Raw genomic sequence first — 19,978 nt, forward strand, 5'->3', positions numbered from 1 at the left:
GGACATTTTCTCATAAGTTTATTAGGAAGTTAAGGTGGTTTCCACATCCACGTTCCTCAGTTCGACCCTCATATTGTTACACACCAGTAAAAGGGCAAGACAATGTCTCTTTCAATTCCTGACAAAAAGGATGGACTTATCTCACACCGCCGCTGCAATAAAATAATAACAAGCAATAAAAAATAGACAACTTTATTGTTTAGTTTGATTACTGTCTTCAGCTCAGAGCTCAGTTGTGCATGATTTCAGGTTAATTTACAGTCCAATGCTCACATCATTTTAGCAAACATGCAGTATCAAGCATGCCATCATGTAATTCAACCAATTCATTTACCATCATTCAGCAATCTAGATGTGTGGGAACAAAATGGTCTAAAGCAAGCTTGAGCAGCACCGCATCGTTGCATAGATAAAATCCAAAGCACATCTGCTTACACAGACAGGAACTGTTTTGAAATCTATCTTGTAGAACATTAGAAGGATATTGTGCTCATCTCTTTTTTGACCATTTACACTGGTTTGGTTCTTGGAGATTATTTTTTTTTCAAACTTATGTCAGTGTGGATGCAGCAAGGATGCAACTTCACATCATAACAAACATAAGGGGATTAAAAAATTCTGCAGTTCAGATCAGCACTTAAATTAAAGATGGAGCCCATTTTCAAGTAAAATGTACATATTTTTCTACAAATCCAGTGTCAACATTCTTCAGTGTCAACAGACAATCACATTTTGTGTGCAGGCTGGATGTGAGCAGCTAAATCAAACTCATTTCATACCTCATCGGGATTTTGGATGTGCATTTTGGAAAATTTAAGTGCAAAAAATAATCAGATCCATAAACTAATCTGTAGCACCATCGCTTGCTTTAGACCATGTGGATACACATGGAATACAATTCAGTGTATACAAAACAAAATGAATTTTTTTTGTATTTTAGTTCCAATTATTACAAACACAGGACATAATCAGAGTCATGGGAATATTTTTGTACAAATCTGTTACATATATTGTAAGCAAGGTCAATTTTATGGGAGAAACTAACAGTAACTGAAAAAATAAGTTAGAACATCACAACGAATAACAGGATATTTTACATGAGCATATCAGACAGTGATAAAAAAAAAATGCATCTGGACGTGGGACTTAATCACATCCTTACAGACAAACTACGATGCACCTTTGTTTCCATCTTCAGCCCTTTTACATTTATTTTGTATTCATCACAAAAAACAGCAACTTTCTGTATGCTGGCTCAAACACTGTTATTTGATAGAGACACTGACGTACTCCAGTGAGGCACTGGTAACATGACTCTAACCAGACTTGAGGCCCAGTCATGTCAAGGCCAGGGGCCGCAGGAGGTCCAGCTGGGACTCCAGGCTGACCCTCTCCCGGTGAACCACCTGCAGCCAACCAAAAGAAAACATGACCTCTGATCACTCCACAAGACATGCAGCTCAGGCAGTAATTACATTATTGGCTTTGCTTTCCATGGTAACAGTGGTCTAGGACAAGAATAAAACCCTGCAAGCAAAATGTTTTAATGTTCATTTCATCCCACAGAGCGAAAGTGTTGGACAGAGTGAACAGCACACAGAGATCTGCTGATTCCCAGATTAAAAATGTGAAGTTTGTCCCAACGTTGGCACTAAAGTGTCTGAGACCACTTTCCCATGAAAGCAGGAAGGATGGAAAAGGATAACTCTTCCCTGAACTTCCCTTAAAGTCAAAGTAAAATTTTAAATGAAGACATACAGTGGAGTCCAAAAGTCTGAGACCACTTTCCCATGAAAGGGAGGAATGGGATCGTGGTCTCAGACTCAGTCTTTGGTCTGATCTTCGTCTGGACTTTGGTGGTTTCAGACTTTTGGACCCCACTGTGTGTCTTTATTTATTTACATGTCTTTACTTAAAATTTAACTTTGACTTTAAGGAAGAGTCAGAGAGGACTTCTCCCTTTCCATCCAGCCTCCTTTCTTTTCTCGCACGCCCTGCTCCAGTTGGATGCCTGACCAGCCCGGGCTCTATTTTGAAGAAGACAGTTGTGAATGCCAATGACTGTTTGGTATTTCAACAAGGCTTGAGTCTATATAAAGACACATATGCCTTTCTCTGCAGAATTCCACAGATGCTTAGAGGACCTAGCAGAATTAGAGTGAATAAATATCAGCCTGGCTTACACAGTGTTAATGGCAGAAGAACGCCATGATGAAAAGCTTAGACACCCTGCTACCTATTTGGATAAGAAATTGGTTGTGTGTTGTTAGATCTCCACTCTATTTTTTTTAATCTTCATTAGTATTGAAACAATATAAAAGTGCTGCCTGTGAGTGTGAAGGTTTCACTACTGGATCATTTACGAGGAGAATGACAGGCATGCAGCATGTGTTCCAAATGTGGGTGCGTGTGCCACAGGCAGATTCCCAATGCAAACATCCAAGTCTGTGCCATTAGTTCAGCTATGAGTGATGGGTGGGGGAGCAGACAGTTGAGCTCAGGGCTTTTCACCAAGTTGGACCAGTTTGCTGTTGGCTGAGCACAATTCAACTTCTGACAATCAATCAACAACTTTCAAAAACAGTATTCAACATGTGTTCAACACGAACACTACCATGCTCTCATGGCTGTGGTTAAATGTAGTGTACTGAGGACCCTTGTGATGTGATTTCTAAGAGCTGCAGGGCTGGTTTTCCCCATTTCACAGTGTCCCGAAGGAGCCAGAGGGCAGGGAGAGTCAGAGAGTTCACACAGATGGACACGCACTGCTTTGGCAAAACACTGTGTCCACAGTGGTATGGTTACATTTACAAAATGCTTTGTGCTCTCAAAAACAGAAGATGTGCTGACCTTGAGTTGTTGCTGGAGCTCGCTGTTGAGGCGTGTCAGCACTGCGTTGGTTTCCTTGTTCTTCCGGATCGCCATCTGGATCTCCCTCTTCTGTCTGGACAGCAGTCTGAGAGAGTTGTGTGCACTTTTATCACTGTTTTAAATTCATTTTCTATAAAGATAAAATAATCATAGACTTTATTTATCAAAAAAGAAAAGTGTGTGAGCAGCATTTAGTGATGGAACATGAGTTAAAACGAACAGACTGTGAAAAAATGGCTTTCTGTGCTCAGAGACAGCGGATACAAAACGGATCAGAGCAAAACGCTGGAGCTTTACATCACTCAACCAGCCACAGCTTCCAGTCACCAGTGTTATTGATGGTCACCATCTACTGCACTGACTGACAGTTTCAGTGAGCTGTCTGGTCAATGAGGAGACAGAAGCACATATGCTGGAGTCATTATGGTGGGTTAGGGTGTGCTTAATGTCTTTTGAATTGTCTCCTGTCTAGATGAGTTTCAGGGGCTTACCGTGACTATACAGTGCGTACTTTTACAGCACAGCTATTAAATCTGTCTACTCAATAAAACTCCGATTCTTTAAGATTTAGCTGAGAAGTGAACTTGTTTGTCTGACTTACTTTTGAGCAGGTTTGCTGGGGTGAGGATACGACGTGGCAGGTGGAGGTGCCGTCTCCTGGTTCTGGCTCTCTGGGAGGTACTTCCTGCGAACTGGTTTCTGAGGAGCCTGACTGTGGCAAACGCCAATCATGTCCTGGAGGAAAGGTAACGGAAAGAAAAATCAACAGAGACACAGACACCTTCCACATGAAATGAGCACGGCCCCCCCACGTCTCTGCGAGGGGTTCGGACCTGTTTTGAAGAACTCGTCAAGTCTTCGGTACTTGGACCAAATCTAGATCGTGGACCCTGTTCTTCAGGTTTTACACCGCTCTCCTCCTGAAACACAGACAAAAGCAAATGCATGACACTTATGCCAGAACTCTTGACCAGTGTGAGAGTTTTCATGTCATTATAAGGTGAAATGATATGAGAGGAATGCTAAAGAGGCAGGATGAAGTGTGTCTGCCTGAAGATAGATCAGCAGCTTCCCTACAGGGACCACGATGCAGTGCTTTCCAGCCTCGGCTGCTCTGGGGCAGCCATGATGGATTAACCTGCGTTTACTGCATCTCCTTGCTGCATTTCAGCTATTATTCTCTTCTAGACATAATGTATAACGTATCACCACCTGCTTTCATTCGGCAGAGAGGTAAACAGTGCAAGAGTGTGAAGACAGGCCCTACACCTAAAGGTCAATTCCTTCATTTTAGCTGCATTGTTGCATGATTAGTTATTCTGAAAGTTGAAGGCATCCCTTACTCTGCAGCACCTTTGGTCCGTTTTCTGCTCTACAACATTTCCCATCTGCTAATGTTGGATTTAGTGAATTTGATCCATTAATTTCTAAGGGCTGCTGTCTCCATTGCGGCGGCAGTTTTTGGATGCCTGAGCTTTCCTGATGGTTTCTACAGGCTAATGCTGCTGCTGTAAATTGTGCCCCATGAAACTTAAAAACGCATTTCGCTGAGAAACGCAACTGACTCGCAAGGAGACACAAATAAAAGGCCCCTAAGATTCACTGCGCCATTGAATGTGAAACATCACCACAGCATGGAAACATTTAAAAGTTACCGTAGTAGCTGCTACAGAGGCAATAAACCACAGGAGCTCCATTAGCTGTTTGTGTGGTCACATCAGCCGTAGGTCACGGCTGTTTCGCTCCAGAAATGTAAGGGCTGAAGACGTACTGTCAATGTCACACAGTCCTTCTGAGGGCAGGATTTTTATGACTGGTCTCATTTAAATGATATAAAAAAGGGCAAACCAGTATAAACCCTAAACCAACCAGGAGAAATAAAGCTATAGATGCTAAACCAGCCTGGGGCAGTGTTGATAAAATGGCTTAATGAGTGAGCTGGCAAACAGAGGAAGAGAGGAGAGGTAAGTCGGGGTCTGAATGTGTTAACTTGTCCAGTGGATCGATGCTGACACTCTCCACTCTCTGGCGGACAGCGGGCCGTGGTGAGCGTAGATGATAGTTGGAATGACAGATACGTGTATTTAGCTCTGCTGTGCTTTGGAAATGTGGCATTTAGGTCATGACTGCATGAGCATCAACCCTGGCCGCCTGCCCAGAGTCTCACCGACAGCTTGGAAAAGTGAAGTGTAGTGAAATTAAGTGAAGCAAAGTTAGGTGAAGGTAAGTGAATCCAGGAAAAGTGAAGTTAGAATAACTGCACACTGAGCTGCTCCAAAGGCTTCCCTGCAAAAGCTGCTATCAAATATTCACCTTTAACGTCGACATATTTTACGTTAAGGAAGTTATTTTTAACGACGCCTATAGTTCACTCATCTAGAAAATGTCCCTCTCAGGGGTTTGGGCTGTTGTGAGTTTCCGTTTGTCTTACTAAGTGAAAAATATACATACAGGGTATGACCACCTCCGGGATCGTTCAGTCTGCTTGGTTTTAATTAAGACTTGGTAAAATATCCTGTGGGAAGGCAGAGAAATGGTGATACTGCACAAACAGCTGTGGCAGGACGGAGGAGGAGTTAGAGAAACAAGAGCAGCACATTAACCATCTTACTAAATGATACTAAGACGTAGGATGTGAGTAATTCTACAGTATTTAAGAGGAGATGTGTTGGATTACACCACTGAGGACAGAACCAAAAAAACAAGCTGCTGTGCACGTTAATCTTGAAACTACACCTAATTCCTCAAATGAAAGTCAGAGGGGTGGATCCCACAAAGCACAGAAAGCCTCAAACAAACACAAAGCTGTGTGAAAACAAAGCTTCTGACAATTTTCACATGCATGTGCAGGAAATGGATCCTAAGTAATAATATATTTAGGTCTACACATTTTGTTCATTGTGCCTGCAGGGCTTACAACTGATTACAGAAACTGGGAGAAACAAACGGAGGTCGGTAATTAAAATAATAAGAAAATTAGAAACCATCAGTGTTTTTTCCCTCAGTGGTGAAGATTAATCTGATTATTAGTTAAATTAGACATGGATTATTAGTAAAGAAGAACTGTTCTTGTGAATAAACGTGCACCAGCTACAAAAAACTCAACCATGCTATGGAAGCAAAGTTTCAAAAGCCACCAGCAAATGGGCTGAAGAAAAACGATCTAAGTTCAGAAGAGCATTAAAGTGAGGATAAGTCCTAATATGGAAGTTATCCATGCTGCCGAGTTTAGTCTGACCACAGGCAGAAGAGGAAATGTTAATGTACAGAAGTTACAGTAAGAAAATAAGGAAGTTCTTTCTCTGAATGTATAATGTAATGTACTGTACACACACACACACACACACACACACACACACACACACATTTAAGTTTTAACTGTGTATCCTTGCATCAATATTAAACTTTCACTGTACCGTTGCGCGGTGCGTCGTGTCACATAACACCTTGAACCCTTTTACACCGTTACACTACAGGACACGAGCACATACCCAGACAAAATAATAAGAAGTGTCAGGAATGACAAATGAAGGACAAAGACAATGAGGCTGAAAAGCGCCCAGACTAAATGCACGACCTGTCACCGTAGACATAAATAAACCTCTGACGTATTCGCTCGCTTGCAGCCCACAGGAGAGCAGACTTTGATGTACACTGCTGTCATAACCTTTGAGTTCATTTGTGTCTTGAAACAGAGGCTCGTGTATTTGGCAAACATGAGCTCAGTGACACATTTATAGTGCAACATCTGAGATGGAAGGCAGAAAATCGGGGAGTGGGAAACACTTGCAGTGTGGGGTGGAATTTTGAGTTTGCCTGCTGATTTTTTTTTTTTTCTTCCTTTTGCAGAGACACTTTTGCTGCCTGCAACATCTGCAAAACACCCGGACAAATCAAAGTAGGAAACTAGAGTTTATGCTCACCTCTTCTCTAAAGCGACTGAAGTCAGCAAAGTTTGGCTGCTGCACTTTATTCGCGGGAGGTTTCTCTGAAGCATTCATAAAATGAGAAACCTGAGAGACATAACAGATTCTGATTAAGCAAAGCTTTCTTTTATCATTAATTTATGAGACATTGGTGCATTTGGAGCTCAGAGGAACAATAAAGGCTTTGTTTGTTTGATATAAGAGCACACTGGCTTGGATTGCTGCCATAGTCAAACAAGGCTTACCTGTGAGGTTGATGGTCTCGGAGGGAGGGCTGGAGGAGGCAGCAACCATCCGCTTTTTATCCCTAAATTCCAGAAAAAGTTTCATGAAGCTACAAACCACTGAGGCTATATTTCTTTGCTCTCAGGAGTCACATTTCACAAATATGGCAGCCATATTTTCATAATCAGAAACTGACTTGCAGTCAGCTTTCAGACCGAACAATACAAACCCACCTATCTCCAGTTCCCCCTTTTGTTCTCTCATGAAAGGAGAACTGTCACAAACAAAACACAATCGCTCAGCTGCAAAGTGCACCGTAGCTCCAGGCAGTTTGAGCTCTCAGCGTCTGTGTTAGAAAATTAATACTGTGAGAAGAGCTGAGTGGAGACAGGGAGAGACCACACATGTCAGTCGTACCTGGAACGCCCTGCTGGAACAGCTTATTGAGGTCCAGTGAGGAAGCTCTGGAGTGGGTTTTCTGGGGCCGAGGTGGTGGGGTCGGAGGCTCTTCTGCTTTCTTCATTGCATCTTCAAATGAAGTGCTGGAGTAGGACCTGCCGATGAGGTTGCATGGGCGGGAAAACAAAAAAAAAAACTATATTAATCAGGAGTTCAGGGCATTAATGAAAACATTTCTGTGTTGTACTGGTGTGATTTTCACCTCGGTCTAGTTTTTGTCCTCATCTGTGGGTCCAGGTCCTGAGGGGGCTCTATGAGGAAGGAAACGTTAAATGAACAAGGTAAGGTCAGTCTTTTTTGGTCTATTTTGGGTTGCTATAAATGAGAAGCAGCTACTTCCCTTTGGAACCACTCCAATTTCGTTAAAATAACTAGATTTGGACTGCACATATTTACCTATGTTATTTATGTCGCGTGGCATTTTTTTAATATTCCAGTTTTGCTAAATCACATGTAAATTTACCAGGCATTTCTACCACATAGGCAAAAGAGGAAAGACTCCAAACGCAGTGAACATACTGAAGGTAGTGGGGTATTTGTGGTACATGACCACATATGAAAACTGACAAATTATGTTTTTATGCACAGGAACAAAGTTTTCAGTTTAGTTTCCTCGTGTAAAAAGGAGTTTTAGTATCACCTGGCCTCTCAGGAAAAGCACCAAGTTGTAGAGTCTGTTTCTCTTGAGATGTTGTCACCCTCTTCAAACTTCCATCTGTAGACACAATAATAAAGATGTTAGCAGCAGAATCCACTGTACGAAGAGTTGATCACTTCAGTATGTGCCAACTTCTCAAGATTTCATTTCATGTTATTCTTACAGTCTCTTAACATAATTTCCCTTGTTCATTTTCTTTTTTTGAAATTGTTTGGTGGGATGAGGGGTATAGTCATAGTTTTTTTGTTTTGTATATACAGTATGTGTGAATGCTCTGTATCATGCTGCACTATCAGGAAGTTGTACACTTCAGCAGCAACAAAAAACGATAACAACAACCAAAAGTGGAAATGAATGCAGAAAGATTCTTTTGTGCCACTGTCCCCGGGAGATGTTGTTGTGACTTTAGCAGATCAGTTAATTCACTCAGAGGAAGTGAATGCACCTTGCATCTGATTTTAGAACACAATTCTTTTCAGTATTTTTTGGATTATTTAGTCAAATAAGTCTTATTTTACCTTGTTTACAAGACTCTTCTTTCACGTCTTGTTTTGTTGCTTCCAAACTTGGTTGGATCCTGTCTATAATGCTTCGATCCTGAAAACAACAGAGAGAAAATAATTAATCTCCTACATCATTTAGAACAATACAGCATCACTGCCTGAAATAATGTAAAGTGTGTTGTACATTTTAGGAAGTACAAGCTTTAAACTGAACATGGTGAGACTGCACTTGGACTAAGTCGGAGCAGCCTCATTTTCAGCTTATTAGTGCCCCCTACAGGCAACATAGGGGAACTCCACATTTTTAAAAACTGGCAGAGTATCTGAGGGCTGGGTTTACCATCTGACCGGGCCTTGGTTCAGCATCCTCAAAGACAATAAGAGGCTCTGCACTCTGTAAAATAGTATAGTTTGTGTTTTTACATAAAAAAATAACCAGAAAACTACTTAAGCAAAGAAAAGACATGTTTGAGATCACAGATTTTTGCCTGCGTCTGACTCACTTCAGGAGTATCCGGTATATCCTCTTCCTGCTGCATGAACCCTGGCCGCAGGGTTGGAGGAAGGCTCTCTGGGAGAGGGTAACCATTCTTGCGTGCCACAATCAAGTGAAAGGCTGTGCAGAACTCAGAGAAAGTGAGAGCTCCATCTCTATCCACATCACTCAACTCCCTTAAAAAATTAGTTGAAAAGATGAAGAACATCTGGAAAACCTGAGAGTGGAGCTGTGATAATAATCCTGATTATTACATTTAGGCTAGCAGGTAAGAAACTATTTTGGTAACAATTTGTTTTTCGGGGGTCTGTAATTTCCGTATAATTTCCTAATTACTTTAAAAGTTTTCATAAAAGAACAATGTAATTTGACACTAATATGTAGGAAAAATAGAAATTTGCTTAAAAGAAAAAACTGATCAAGCTAAGTTAAGAAAGCACGTATTCGAATAATTACTAGTAAATGTATTTGAATTTCACAAACTGAACACAGTCTTTACTTATAATGTGGGCTAAAATGCGTTATTCTTTCTGGGAAACTTTACGGGAAATTACAAGGAAATTATTTGACTTGCAGACTTTTAAAATAAAAGATAAAAAATGGATTAAAATGGAAAAAAACCCCCAAAAAACTAAGAACCAACTTTGCCTAAACAGATACTGTGTTAGCATATGTCACTAACTAATATTTATTAATAACAAAAGCTAAATCATGACATAGTCACATATAAATAAAGACATTTGACATATGTACTAAACTAAGCTAACCACAGCAGCCAGTTAGCTCAGCTTGTCACCTTGACAGAGACTGAGCGCTAGCTGTTTCCCCTTTGTTTCCAGGCTTTGCAAAGAGCTAAGCTAACTAGCCGCTGACAGGAACCAACAGCTGGCCTGGCTCTGTCCAAACACAATCCACCTATCAGCACCTCTGAAGCTCATTAACTAACAAGTCATATCTTTATACAAAAACTGGAGAGTTAAAATGAGACACTGTGGTGGTCGGTGGATTTTGTTATCTTTGGACCAGCTCAGGCTAGCTGTATTTTAGAAGATAAGAGAAAAATGGGAACACAGTGTGTTTATACAGCCAACCCCTGTGTTGAAATAGATGATAAAATTGTTGAGAATATCCTTTTGAATCTGTTTTTGTTTCGAGGATGATAAGACGGTATTGGTCTGCATTTTCAGAAACGAGGCCTGTGTGTGACTTCGTAGGCATGCTGAGATAAACACCGAACTGACCCCTGAGCAGGACAAGGACAGACAACACCATGAGTCAGCACTTACCAAATGTGGGAGAGCTCTGGTATTGGGAGCTTGGATTTTGTGAAGAAGTTTTTTGCAACAGCTCCTGGAAAAAAAAAGCAAAGAGCAACACAGAGGTAAAATATGCGAAGTGATTATTTTTTTCTTACATAATTTAATTTTTCAGTGAAACAGGTGTAGCAGGGGTGGGAGGTGGAGGGTGTGGGAGGGTTCTGTACCCAGGATGAGAGCCCCCAAGTCAGGCTGCAGGCTCTTGAACTGATTTGTATAATACTCCAGCTGTTCCTCTGTGATCCTCCAGGGGTCATCGTCAGAATAGTCCACTGCACCCTGCTGGGCCAGCCTCTCTGCTGAAGAAGCCTGGGAAGATGCACAGATATAAGTAGTAACACATAACATAGATTTAAAAGAAAATTTACATGATGATAAGATGTAAAAACAAAAATCTGTCCGTACCCGAGCCATAGCAGGATGCTCCACAGTGGGTTTGGTCCCGTAGTTATTGGGCGAGGAGTGCTGCTCCAGCTGAGCGCCCGGCCGTGAGGACTGTTTGCTTTCGTAGGCTGAAGGACAGGAGAGAAAAACACAGCTCTGATGGAGGAGAAACCTGAGACTGCCGTGCAATGATTTCCTACTGATTACACCCCTCAAAAATGTGATCTGAGAGAATGAGAGATTTACAGATCAAAGGACCAGCAGAGAGCAAAGTGAGAGGATAGAAATCAGAGCTGCCCCGTTAGGAGGAATGAACAGGTGTCAGAGATGCAGTAAAACCTCATCTTTTTCCTTTCAATTCATTTCTAATTCATAATACATGACCACTGTAAGACGTTTACTTCTTGAAATTTCAGTCAACTAAGTTGCTTCTACTTGGAAACTGAAATAAAAAGAGAAATTTAAATAAATAAACATCCATATACAAATAAATACACCAAATATAAAGAAGTATACATGCTGTTCTTAGGGCTAATGCAAGACTGGAGCTTACTCATCTGTGAGTCTGCTCCGTTTCTCTGCTTGGTGTACGGGTAGCTCCGGTAGGTCAGCGGAGAGCGGGGCGGTGAAGTGCAGGGCGATCGAGGTGGGGACCAAGTCTCCTTTCAAAACAGGGACAGAATATCTGTTATTTCATTTGTCATTAGAGCAGCCTGTTCCATCTCATGTCAAAATGTGCTCTAAACATGGAGGCACAGTTATGTTTCAGTAAAAATCCTGAGACAATAATTCCTAAACGTCACAGTGCATTCATCTGGAAATATCTGATTTGAAAACCGGGCAGGCTGCGGGATTACTACGGTTCTGTTAGCAAAGTGAAACTTGGAACGGTTCATTATTTCAGTCTGTTGTTACACCTCCACTGAACGATGGCATGTTCGTGCTTATTCAGTAGCTGACAGTATAGATGACAACACCAAAAGAGAGGGTGAACGAGAGAGGGGGATGATATGCAACCAAGATCTCTGGTGGGGATCACACCAGGGACGTTGTGGTTCTGTGGTTTGCATCTTAAAGACTAGGTTGCCAGGATTCCTTCATGTTTCAGTACTGAGGTGGTTATGTTTTTATGTTACTAAGATATAGTTAGTAAACACTGACAATGTTTTTTGTTTTGGGGAGGCATATTTTATAAATTTATAAGAGAGACAACAACAGATAGATGACAGAAAACAACGGAGAGAGAGATGGGGAATGCCATCAGGAGTTCGATCCAAGCACAGTATTGTTTATGATCAGTGCATTAACCCCTTGGTTACCAGGGTGCCACACTGACAATGTAGTAAAGAAATGATATGTAGACTGGCATTAATAAGGTACTGGCCGTGCTGCCAGTAGCAATATGTGGTCAGAAAAGTCTTCATCCAGTTCTGGTGATCGTGTTCACGCTCTAGCTTCTTGTTCTTTGCTGATGCAGTAAAGCTTGAGATGGCGTCCACATCACGTTCACTCGGTTTGCGTTCTGTGAAGCTCTTCTGCGAATGAATGTTTGCGTACTCGTGGCTGGTCTGACTTGTCATACTTCTCTAATCTCTAATCAACAAGGCCTTTCTGCTCTGATGATTACAGCGGACAGGAATGTCTTTGCTCAGTGCAGCCATTCATGGTCAGCTCTACACGTTTCCTCATCTTGGCACCCAGTGACTGGATCTTGACAGTGATCCATAGTTGCACTGACAGCACTCAACACATCATATCTTGGATCACCAGAAGGGTCGTCCCATGCTTACCTTCTTCTCTACACTGGTCTCCAGGTGTCTGAAGGTGCTCCTGTCAGCTGGAGTCCAGGAGACAGAACCAGATGCAGTCCCACACTGAGCCCCTGGAGCTTCTACGCTGGGAGGGATGGTTGAGTATCGCATCTCTGGTTCATTCTTCAGCCCAACAAATCTGGGCAGAGGTAGATCTATAGCCATGACATAAAATAATTTATTATATTTTTTTAATATTTACCATAACAGATAGATTTTTTTTCTTTGTTCTTTTCATTGGAAATAACCTCAAAAAGAGTTTAATGCATATAAAGAGGATTTTTTTGTTTTGTCTCATCAGCTGCCGCTTGTATAATGACTTCTGATACAACTAGAATTATCCTGAGGGAATTAATCAGGCTGAGCGCCTCAGTGTGTTACTCTGCCGAGGTGAGTTACTAATACACACCATGGTGAATTTGAAAATCTCATACTCTTCCTAATACAATCCATCAAGCTCTCGTGTTGAAAAACACATTTTCTCTTTGGCCGGGGTGTGACTGATTTTGCGTTCTTGTAATGAGGACAAACCCACTTAGCCCTTTCCACGCGACTCCCCTTTCATCCAGATTAGACCAAATCCTGCCATGTTAAGATAATCTCCTGATCCCCTTTTGCTCTCGTAAGACGCCTCCACTCGGAGCAGCAGACTTACTGGCCGTTACACTCTCCAGGCGAACGGGCAGACCAGACTGGGCGGCGGCGAGCAGCTTCAGGGCCACGTAGAACTGAGGTGTACCAAAGTAACCCAGCCGCTTTGCTCCACACACCTCGGTCACCTGAAAAAAACAAAAAACAACAACATCAACAGAAAGTTTAGAATCATTTTAAATTTGAGGACAACTATGGACAGATTCAACAACATGTTATTCTGATACATCTCATCTTTATGCAGCCAGCAGTGCAGTGCTTTCCTCTTTACAGAAACATAATCTAGCCAGGACCAGAGTTAGCTTAAACATGTGATTATTTTACACCCTGATCAAGATAATGCGTGGTACAAAATTACAGACTCTACTAACTGAATAAAGGCAGAAGAAACAGAATGTACGGGATAAGCTGCACAGTGGGATCTGTTTATCCAGTACTCTTTTGATTAGAGGTACAATGACTGCTTTGGGGAAGCAAAGAAGATTAGGATTATGTGGGTCAATAGAGAAAAAATTCTCCAAAATATAAATGAAAGAAAATTCAGTGAGAGATTCTTGAAAAGTAAAACTGTATAAAACTGAGTTTAGAAATGTGATGTTGTGAACACAAGCTCTTCTGTAACTGAAAGTGCACGAGGCTTTTAAATACAGCACTGAAACAAAGGGACCTTAATAATGATAATCCTGTCAGGGATGTATTAATGGCATCTGGTATACCACATACAAACACATGTTCCCCTTAACCCATTTTTCCCACAGTCCCAGATAACAACAGTATTTCTACACTGGGATTATGTAGGCATAATATAAAATGAAAAATGACAGGTATTAAAACTAGATTAAAACGTTGGCCCTGTAAGACAAGGCCTGATCATTGGGTAAAACAATGAAAGAAAAAAGGAAACAGTTCAACATACTGGAAAATAAGCAGCCAGCGGCCAGTTAGCTTAGCTTAGCACAAAGACTGGAAACAGAGGGGAAGAGCTAGCCTAACTCTTCTTCTTATATGTTTAATCCCTACAAAAATGACATCCCATGGTTTCACAACAGGACTCGTTTTATGTTTTCATGAAACTTCAACAACACAATGAGGTTTTCTGGATTGTTGTTTCGTTTCGCCATGACTGCTGAATGCCAGACCATCCATCTTCTTGTGGCAACAATGGATTAACACTAGTTATCTTAACACTAACAAGTTTTTTTCATAACCACACAAATTGTAAGTGAGTTCTTCTGTCACAGAGGAGTAAGAGCACATTTGCTATGTCTTGAATGAAATATGAATGACTGGGGTGCTGCTAATACCCACTGTCTAATGAGGCTGAGGGGCGTGTGGAGTGCCTGCGGCTCATATCGCCTCATGAGACATTATTCCTGCTTGACCTGCACTGTTCTCATTCAACAGCTTTCACAGAGACACGGGATCCAAAACAACTCAGGTCCGGTCTGTCGTGTTGGCGAGTGTGCCTGAGGTCGGCGGAGGAGGACTGATGATGAGATTATTTCAGAGACACCAGTAACAGCCTTCAGGAACCAGACTGACCGGTCAGATCTGTGGCCTGAGGGGGAAAGTTATTCAAGGCAGATGGAAGAATGCCAGAAACATTTCAGCGCACATAATATCATCGTTGGTTTGGTGGGGCCTACCGGATATTAATTAATCATGTGCCTGTTAACAATGTGACTGAGGAAATCAAGTTTGAAAATAAGACATGTTGGCATGATGAATATCAGAGATACATGAGCACTTACACGCATTTCCTGTGTACTACAAACTACTCTGTCATTCAGTTCTGTAAAATAACAAATCACTCTGATTGCACCATGATATAGCTGACATGTGATAGCATATATTTTGTATGTATTCAGAGTCACTGCTGAAAAAAAAAAACATTCACTATATGCAATAAGTCCTGTACTTAAATACTGTTTAAGGTACTAACACTTTACTTGAGCTGCAAAAAAATTTCCAGAATGCATGACTTTAATTTGCAGGTAATGGAGTATTCTTACAATCACGTTTGTCTAAGTAAAGGACCTCAGTGGTGGAAGAAGTACTCAGGTGCACAGTAGTGATGTGTTGACAGACGTGGCTGCAGAACCTGTCTGGTTGAATGTACCTGAACGTGCCACTGCGCACAAACACATACCATACCACACCTCTGCAACCTGACAGCAAACTCAGGCACAGACATTTATTTACAGGTAATTCTAAAAGTTCCATGTAGGGAGTCGGTCTGCATCAGGGGGAAATCTTCCAACTCAACACCCTGTGTCACACTGTGCTGTGAGAATGGCTGCTGTGCCTGTAATCGTGTTCATGTGATAAAACATTATGGCAAATATTTACTTCCTTGGCAGTGAAAATAATGTCAGTCAGTAACAGCGTGATCCACAGTCTGTACTCTAAGTCCACGTAAGGAGCATAACAATAGATTTTATTTTAGAGTAAGGTAATGGGAAGCAGAGTCTTTATCTGAATGACTGCTGGCTTCACAGAAAGCAACAGCAGCTCAGCAGGAAGTAGCATCATGCTTTTACTAGCTATCTGCTATAAACACAGGTTCCACATAAAGACACTTCCTTTGTAAATCTGGTGAGTTTAGGTATACGATGATTCAGCAAACACACCTCCACATACTCTCCATGATGGAAAATCCCCTTTGTTTTGACAAATAGCAGAGAGTGTATTTACAGTAAAACCAAGTCAAGTCAAATCCTAACACGACTCCTGTGTCATCATGTATCCTGGAGGAAATTCGCCGTTTATAATTCTCTGACACTGTGCGACATAATGACCCAGAAATCAGCTCTGAGTCCAAGAGTGATCCCGCAGGCATCCTGCAGCAGGGCCAAGCACAGCTCAGAAGGCTGTGTGTCAATCAACCCTGTGTGGTGGCAGCGATCCAGGCCGGACAGGAAGGAAGCGGAGCTCCATGCCAAACTTCCTGACACCCACACAGACACACAATAGGCTGCGATCGCCGGGAGCCAACCCCTTGGGACAGAGAGTAGCGTGAACGGAGGCGGTAACCTGCCGTGCTCATCTGAGCTGGAAAAATATGTTTATATTCCTGTGATGCATCAGCAAAAATGACTCTGACTTGGTGATTCTGTGTTCCAGCCAATGGAAAACAGTCACAGTCAGGAATATGGTTACTGCAAAGCAAGTCTGATATCATCCTTTAAAAACAAATAACATGAAAAGACCTAGAGATGTTTGAATTCACGCAGATTCAGAGACTAAACAATGAATCAATCAATCCAGAAACAAATGGGAAATTGCTAAAAAAAAATAATAATTAAAAATAATGATTAGCTGCGATGTAAAGTTGTGTTAAATGTGATTTATAGTAAATGGGCTAAAAAAACAAAGCCACTGATGAAGTCCTTTACAGAGAGAAGATTTTGCAAACCTAACTCTTACTGGCGTTGGTGTGTTGGTGTTCCTCAAAGTGTTGATTACAACATTTAAAACCAAAACAAGCTTATTGTTAATTATTTGAACAGACAAATGAATATTCCCAGAAAGCAATACCCTACACACTTCCTACACTAGTTTGGACACTGAAAGGACAGCTCCACTGACTCTCATAACTAAGCCTAACCTTACACCTAAAAATTTAAATATAAATTCATATATATGTGTATCAGCATCCCAGAGAAACTGTGTATAGTATACAGGAGGAGAGGAGAGCCACAGACACATGCTCAGCAAATGCAGTAAAGGAAAGGAGCTGCCTTCCTGTGTGACAGAGGGGTGTAAGAAAGGAGGTGTGTGAAACCCTTCTCTCTCTCACACACACACACACACACACACACACACACACACACACACACACACACACACACACACACACAGTCAGAAAGACACTCCACAAAGAAAACACCAAGCCTCCTGATCATATGATTGAGGCCACAGCCTGATCATTTAGACCCGGCTCAGTGTCTCCTGCTGGTCCCCCCCTGGTCTGGGGAGCAGCAGCCGCAGCTCTCAGCCCTTCACACTGGATAACATGTGATGACCAAGCAGGCGCAGATGTGCAATAAAGGCAGCACTCACTTTATGCAGGGATTCGGGAGGTAGCTGAGACGCCTTGAACAGCTCCGCCACTTTGCTGGACGACAGTTTTCCTGAAGTGTCAGCCTGACACAGACTGTGGAGACCTGAGTAATATCTCTGCTCATGTTCATTCAGGGAGATGAAACTCCCTGCAGACGCCACACCGGATTCCTGATCCATTCCCGGGGCTGACGCATGGAGGATCCGCTGAGAGCACTACAACCAAACAGATCGATACATCCTGCTCCGGACACCGGCTCCGGTTTCAGGTCGGAAGTGGGGGTTTGGCAAGCGGAGGACGGAGGACGGTATCACCTCCGACAAGAGCGATCCCTGTGAAGACAGACTGCCTGCTCGGCTCAGGCTCATCCACTCCTACTGCCCATTATGGCTGGTTGTAGCAGTACCGGCCTGCGTCTTGTGGGGGCGGTAGAGCACAGGAAGAAGGGGGCATTGTCTGCTTTATGTTTCCCACCCTATAATAAAACGCTAACTTGAATCTTGAGATCACTCTCTGACTGGTCATTGTGCAGTTTTACCGCATGTTTCATCACAGTGCAGCTGTGCACTGTTTAAATAGATTAAAAGATGAATCAATTCAAATCTGTGAATGATCTTTGGGGCCCTCCTGAGCACTGCTCTCCTCCCTGGTTGTCAGTAGCCTACTGAAAGTAAATTAAATGTGTTTTCACCATAACATCTTAATTATAACAACAGGACACTTTAACTGAACATGCAACACTGAAACGAGTCAGAAGACCAGGCAGAGCTCAGCCGGTTTTGCTGCTACATATTTATAGTGGCTAATATTTAACTTTAACTTTCAATGCTACTGTATAACAGACATTACTCAGACAGTCTGCAGATGTTATGGCTCTTCTCTCTGCTACTGTTACAGTAGGTTTTAGCTATTATTATCCCATAACTGTGACTTGTAGCCTCAGCTCTCAGGCAATAGCATGCTCCACCAGCTGTACTCCTCCTGGCTCTCTCATGCACTCTAAGCACTTTTAAATTATTAAATTATAAAAATTTACAATTTGGAGGAAGAAAAAGAGAAAAGTTGCACAACTGTTTAAATTTTTGTTTAATTTTTTCCAAAAAAATATATTGTCAGACACCGAGTTAATGTTAATGTTAGACCTTTGGTGCCATTATTCAATTTTAAATTGGTATTAAAGTGGTTTAATATTGCATTTTCATCAAGTTGGGAACCTTGAAAGAAACGTAAAGTGGTAAAATTGAAACTGTAGTGGCCTTTGTATGGCTTGAGCTCCAAAGCACTGGATCCTACATTTCCCATAATGCAACTCGTCCTTTATTAGACCTCCCATGGCAAGCAAATTAGGCCTGAGCCCAATTAACCCAATGATAACTCTTTCCACAGACACATAAGAACATTTAAATCAGTGAGGTTCATGAAATCTAAAGAGCTGCTTTAATTCCGGATGAGAGTTCAGGCTATTATGTTGTTATTGTCTTTAAATTGCAATTTAGTAGTTTTGCTTTTGGATGCATGTCCTGCCATGTTTCTACATTTTGTTGCTCATGTTTTGATCAGTTTAATTATTGTGGCCCAGTTTTTTGTTTTTCTGCAGGATGAATGGTTATATTGTCCTGCCTTTAACTGCTGTGGGACAAAAAAAAGGACTGTCATGTCCAAGTTCTTGTGCACCCATAGGACCTCTACTGCCATCATCTGTTCAACAGAAATACCTGCAGTCAGTGGTATTACACTGAAAGCAATTTTTCTAAATCAGCCTTTTGCAGAGAATGAACCAGGCAAAGGGAATGACTGAAAGACACCTAACGTTTCTGTGTTTGATCTTTGTTTATCAGGATTTTTCTCTTCACATTATGAATACCCCCATAATTCTTGGAGAATGTCAGAATTACTATCATGTTTTCCCAAACAAACAGACTTATGGTCTGTAGAGAGGAGTAAAGACTCTGGCAAGGCTCTGAAGGGGAGTGGTTCAATTGTATTGTAAACCTCAGTGAGATGTTTTCATGTTGTTTCAGCATGGGTGGGTCTGTTTTATAGAAAAACACTTCTGACATTTTATGGGAGCAAAGGATCATTTATTGTGGGCCATGAGCGCAGTTTAATGCGCTGAATTATGGTGTGGATTTTAAATGGTAGATACAGTGAGCTATCATGATGAAGAGACTTTGCCTTGAGTGCCCTGTGTCAACTTAGTTTCTCATAAATGGCTGTGTCAGGCGTCCCTCATGGTTGAACAAAAACCAAATTGCAAGCTTTGCTGTCAGAGCAGAATGGATGATTAACCTTGGATATATGTCTCATCTGGGAAAAGAACTTTTACAGGATTTTCTGTGGGATCTGCTGTAGTCTGTTAAAGGTTTTCTCACCTTTGCCTGGTGAACTTTTGCTGGTGAGGGCTGGGAAAAGTTTTTAAAAGCAAAGAGCTGTTCACACAGTGAACATAATGACCTCACTAGAATCGACCAGTATGCCAAATCAGGTTTTTGCCCTTCAAGGAATGTAATTATACTGTGCTTATCTTAACCAGTGAGCGGATACAGTCAGATACTGTACTGCTTTCCAGTGTTTTTCTGTTGTCATGCCACAGAAAAGGGAAAAATGTTGCTGCT

The 19,978-nt window shown here is 41.7% G+C and overlaps 1 protein-coding gene and 1 long non-coding RNA gene across 4 annotated transcripts; one reads left to right on the forward strand and one right to left on the reverse strand.

The window, feature by feature from the left end:
* Window positions 1-15: 15 nt before the first annotated feature.
* On the reverse strand, window positions 16-17,750 carry reps2 (RALBP1 associated Eps domain containing 2). 3 transcript variants are annotated; one of them, XM_041040832.1, is made up of 19 exons: window positions 17,363-17,750; window positions 13,305-13,428; window positions 12,629-12,804; window positions 11,392-11,497; window positions 10,860-10,966; window positions 10,622-10,763; window positions 10,425-10,488; window positions 9,146-9,314; window positions 8,983-9,036; window positions 8,658-8,736; window positions 8,122-8,196; window positions 7,684-7,732; window positions 7,440-7,576; window positions 7,043-7,104; window positions 6,795-6,884; window positions 3,705-3,791; window positions 3,473-3,606; window positions 2,851-2,956; window positions 16-1,406 (listed from the first exon to the last, which is right to left on the reverse strand). In XM_041040832.1, the coding sequence occupies exons 1-19, from the start codon at window positions 17,540-17,542 to the stop codon at window positions 1,338-1,340; spliced, it is 2,010 nt and encodes a 669-aa protein (XP_040896766.1). In that variant the 5' UTR covers window positions 17,543-17,750; the 3' UTR covers window positions 16-1,337. The 3 variants fall into 3 exon arrangements, with proteins under 3 accessions (XP_040896766.1, XP_040896765.1, XP_040896767.1); XM_041040831.1 differs by having other exon boundaries at window positions 11,392-11,500; window positions 17,363-17,749; XM_041040833.1 differs by lacking the exon at window positions 8,983-9,036 and having other exon boundaries at window positions 11,392-11,500.
* Window positions 10,245-15,978, forward strand: LOC121183665. Its single transcript, XR_005894216.1, has 4 exons — window positions 10,245-10,519; window positions 12,468-12,798; window positions 12,951-13,039; window positions 14,705-15,978. It is a non-coding gene; the product is annotated as an uncharacterized LOC121183665 (long non-coding RNA).
* Window positions 17,751-19,978: the final 2,228 nt, after the last annotated feature.

Source organism: Toxotes jaculatrix, chromosome 6 (assembly GCF_017976425.1).
Source record: "Toxotes jaculatrix isolate fToxJac2 chromosome 6, fToxJac2.pri, whole genome shotgun sequence".
In the NCBI taxonomy this organism is placed as follows: Eukaryota; Metazoa; Chordata; class Actinopteri; family Toxotidae; genus Toxotes; species Toxotes jaculatrix.

Excerpts from the sequence above, each read along its gene's own strand:
- reps2 (XM_041040831.1), bottom strand. The coding sequence starts at position 17,542 with ATGGATCAGGAATCCGGTGTGGCGTCTGCAGGGAGTTTCATCTCCCTG. Across the intron at positions 9,037-9,145 it reads ATATACCGGATACTCCTGAA|AGTGCAGAGCCTCTTATTGT; the intron begins GTGAGTCAGACG and ends ACTATTTTACAG. Across the intron at positions 6,885-7,042 it reads CGAGACCATCAACCTCACAG|GTTTCTCATTTTATGAATGC; the intron begins GTAAGCCTTGTT and ends TATGTCTCTCAG.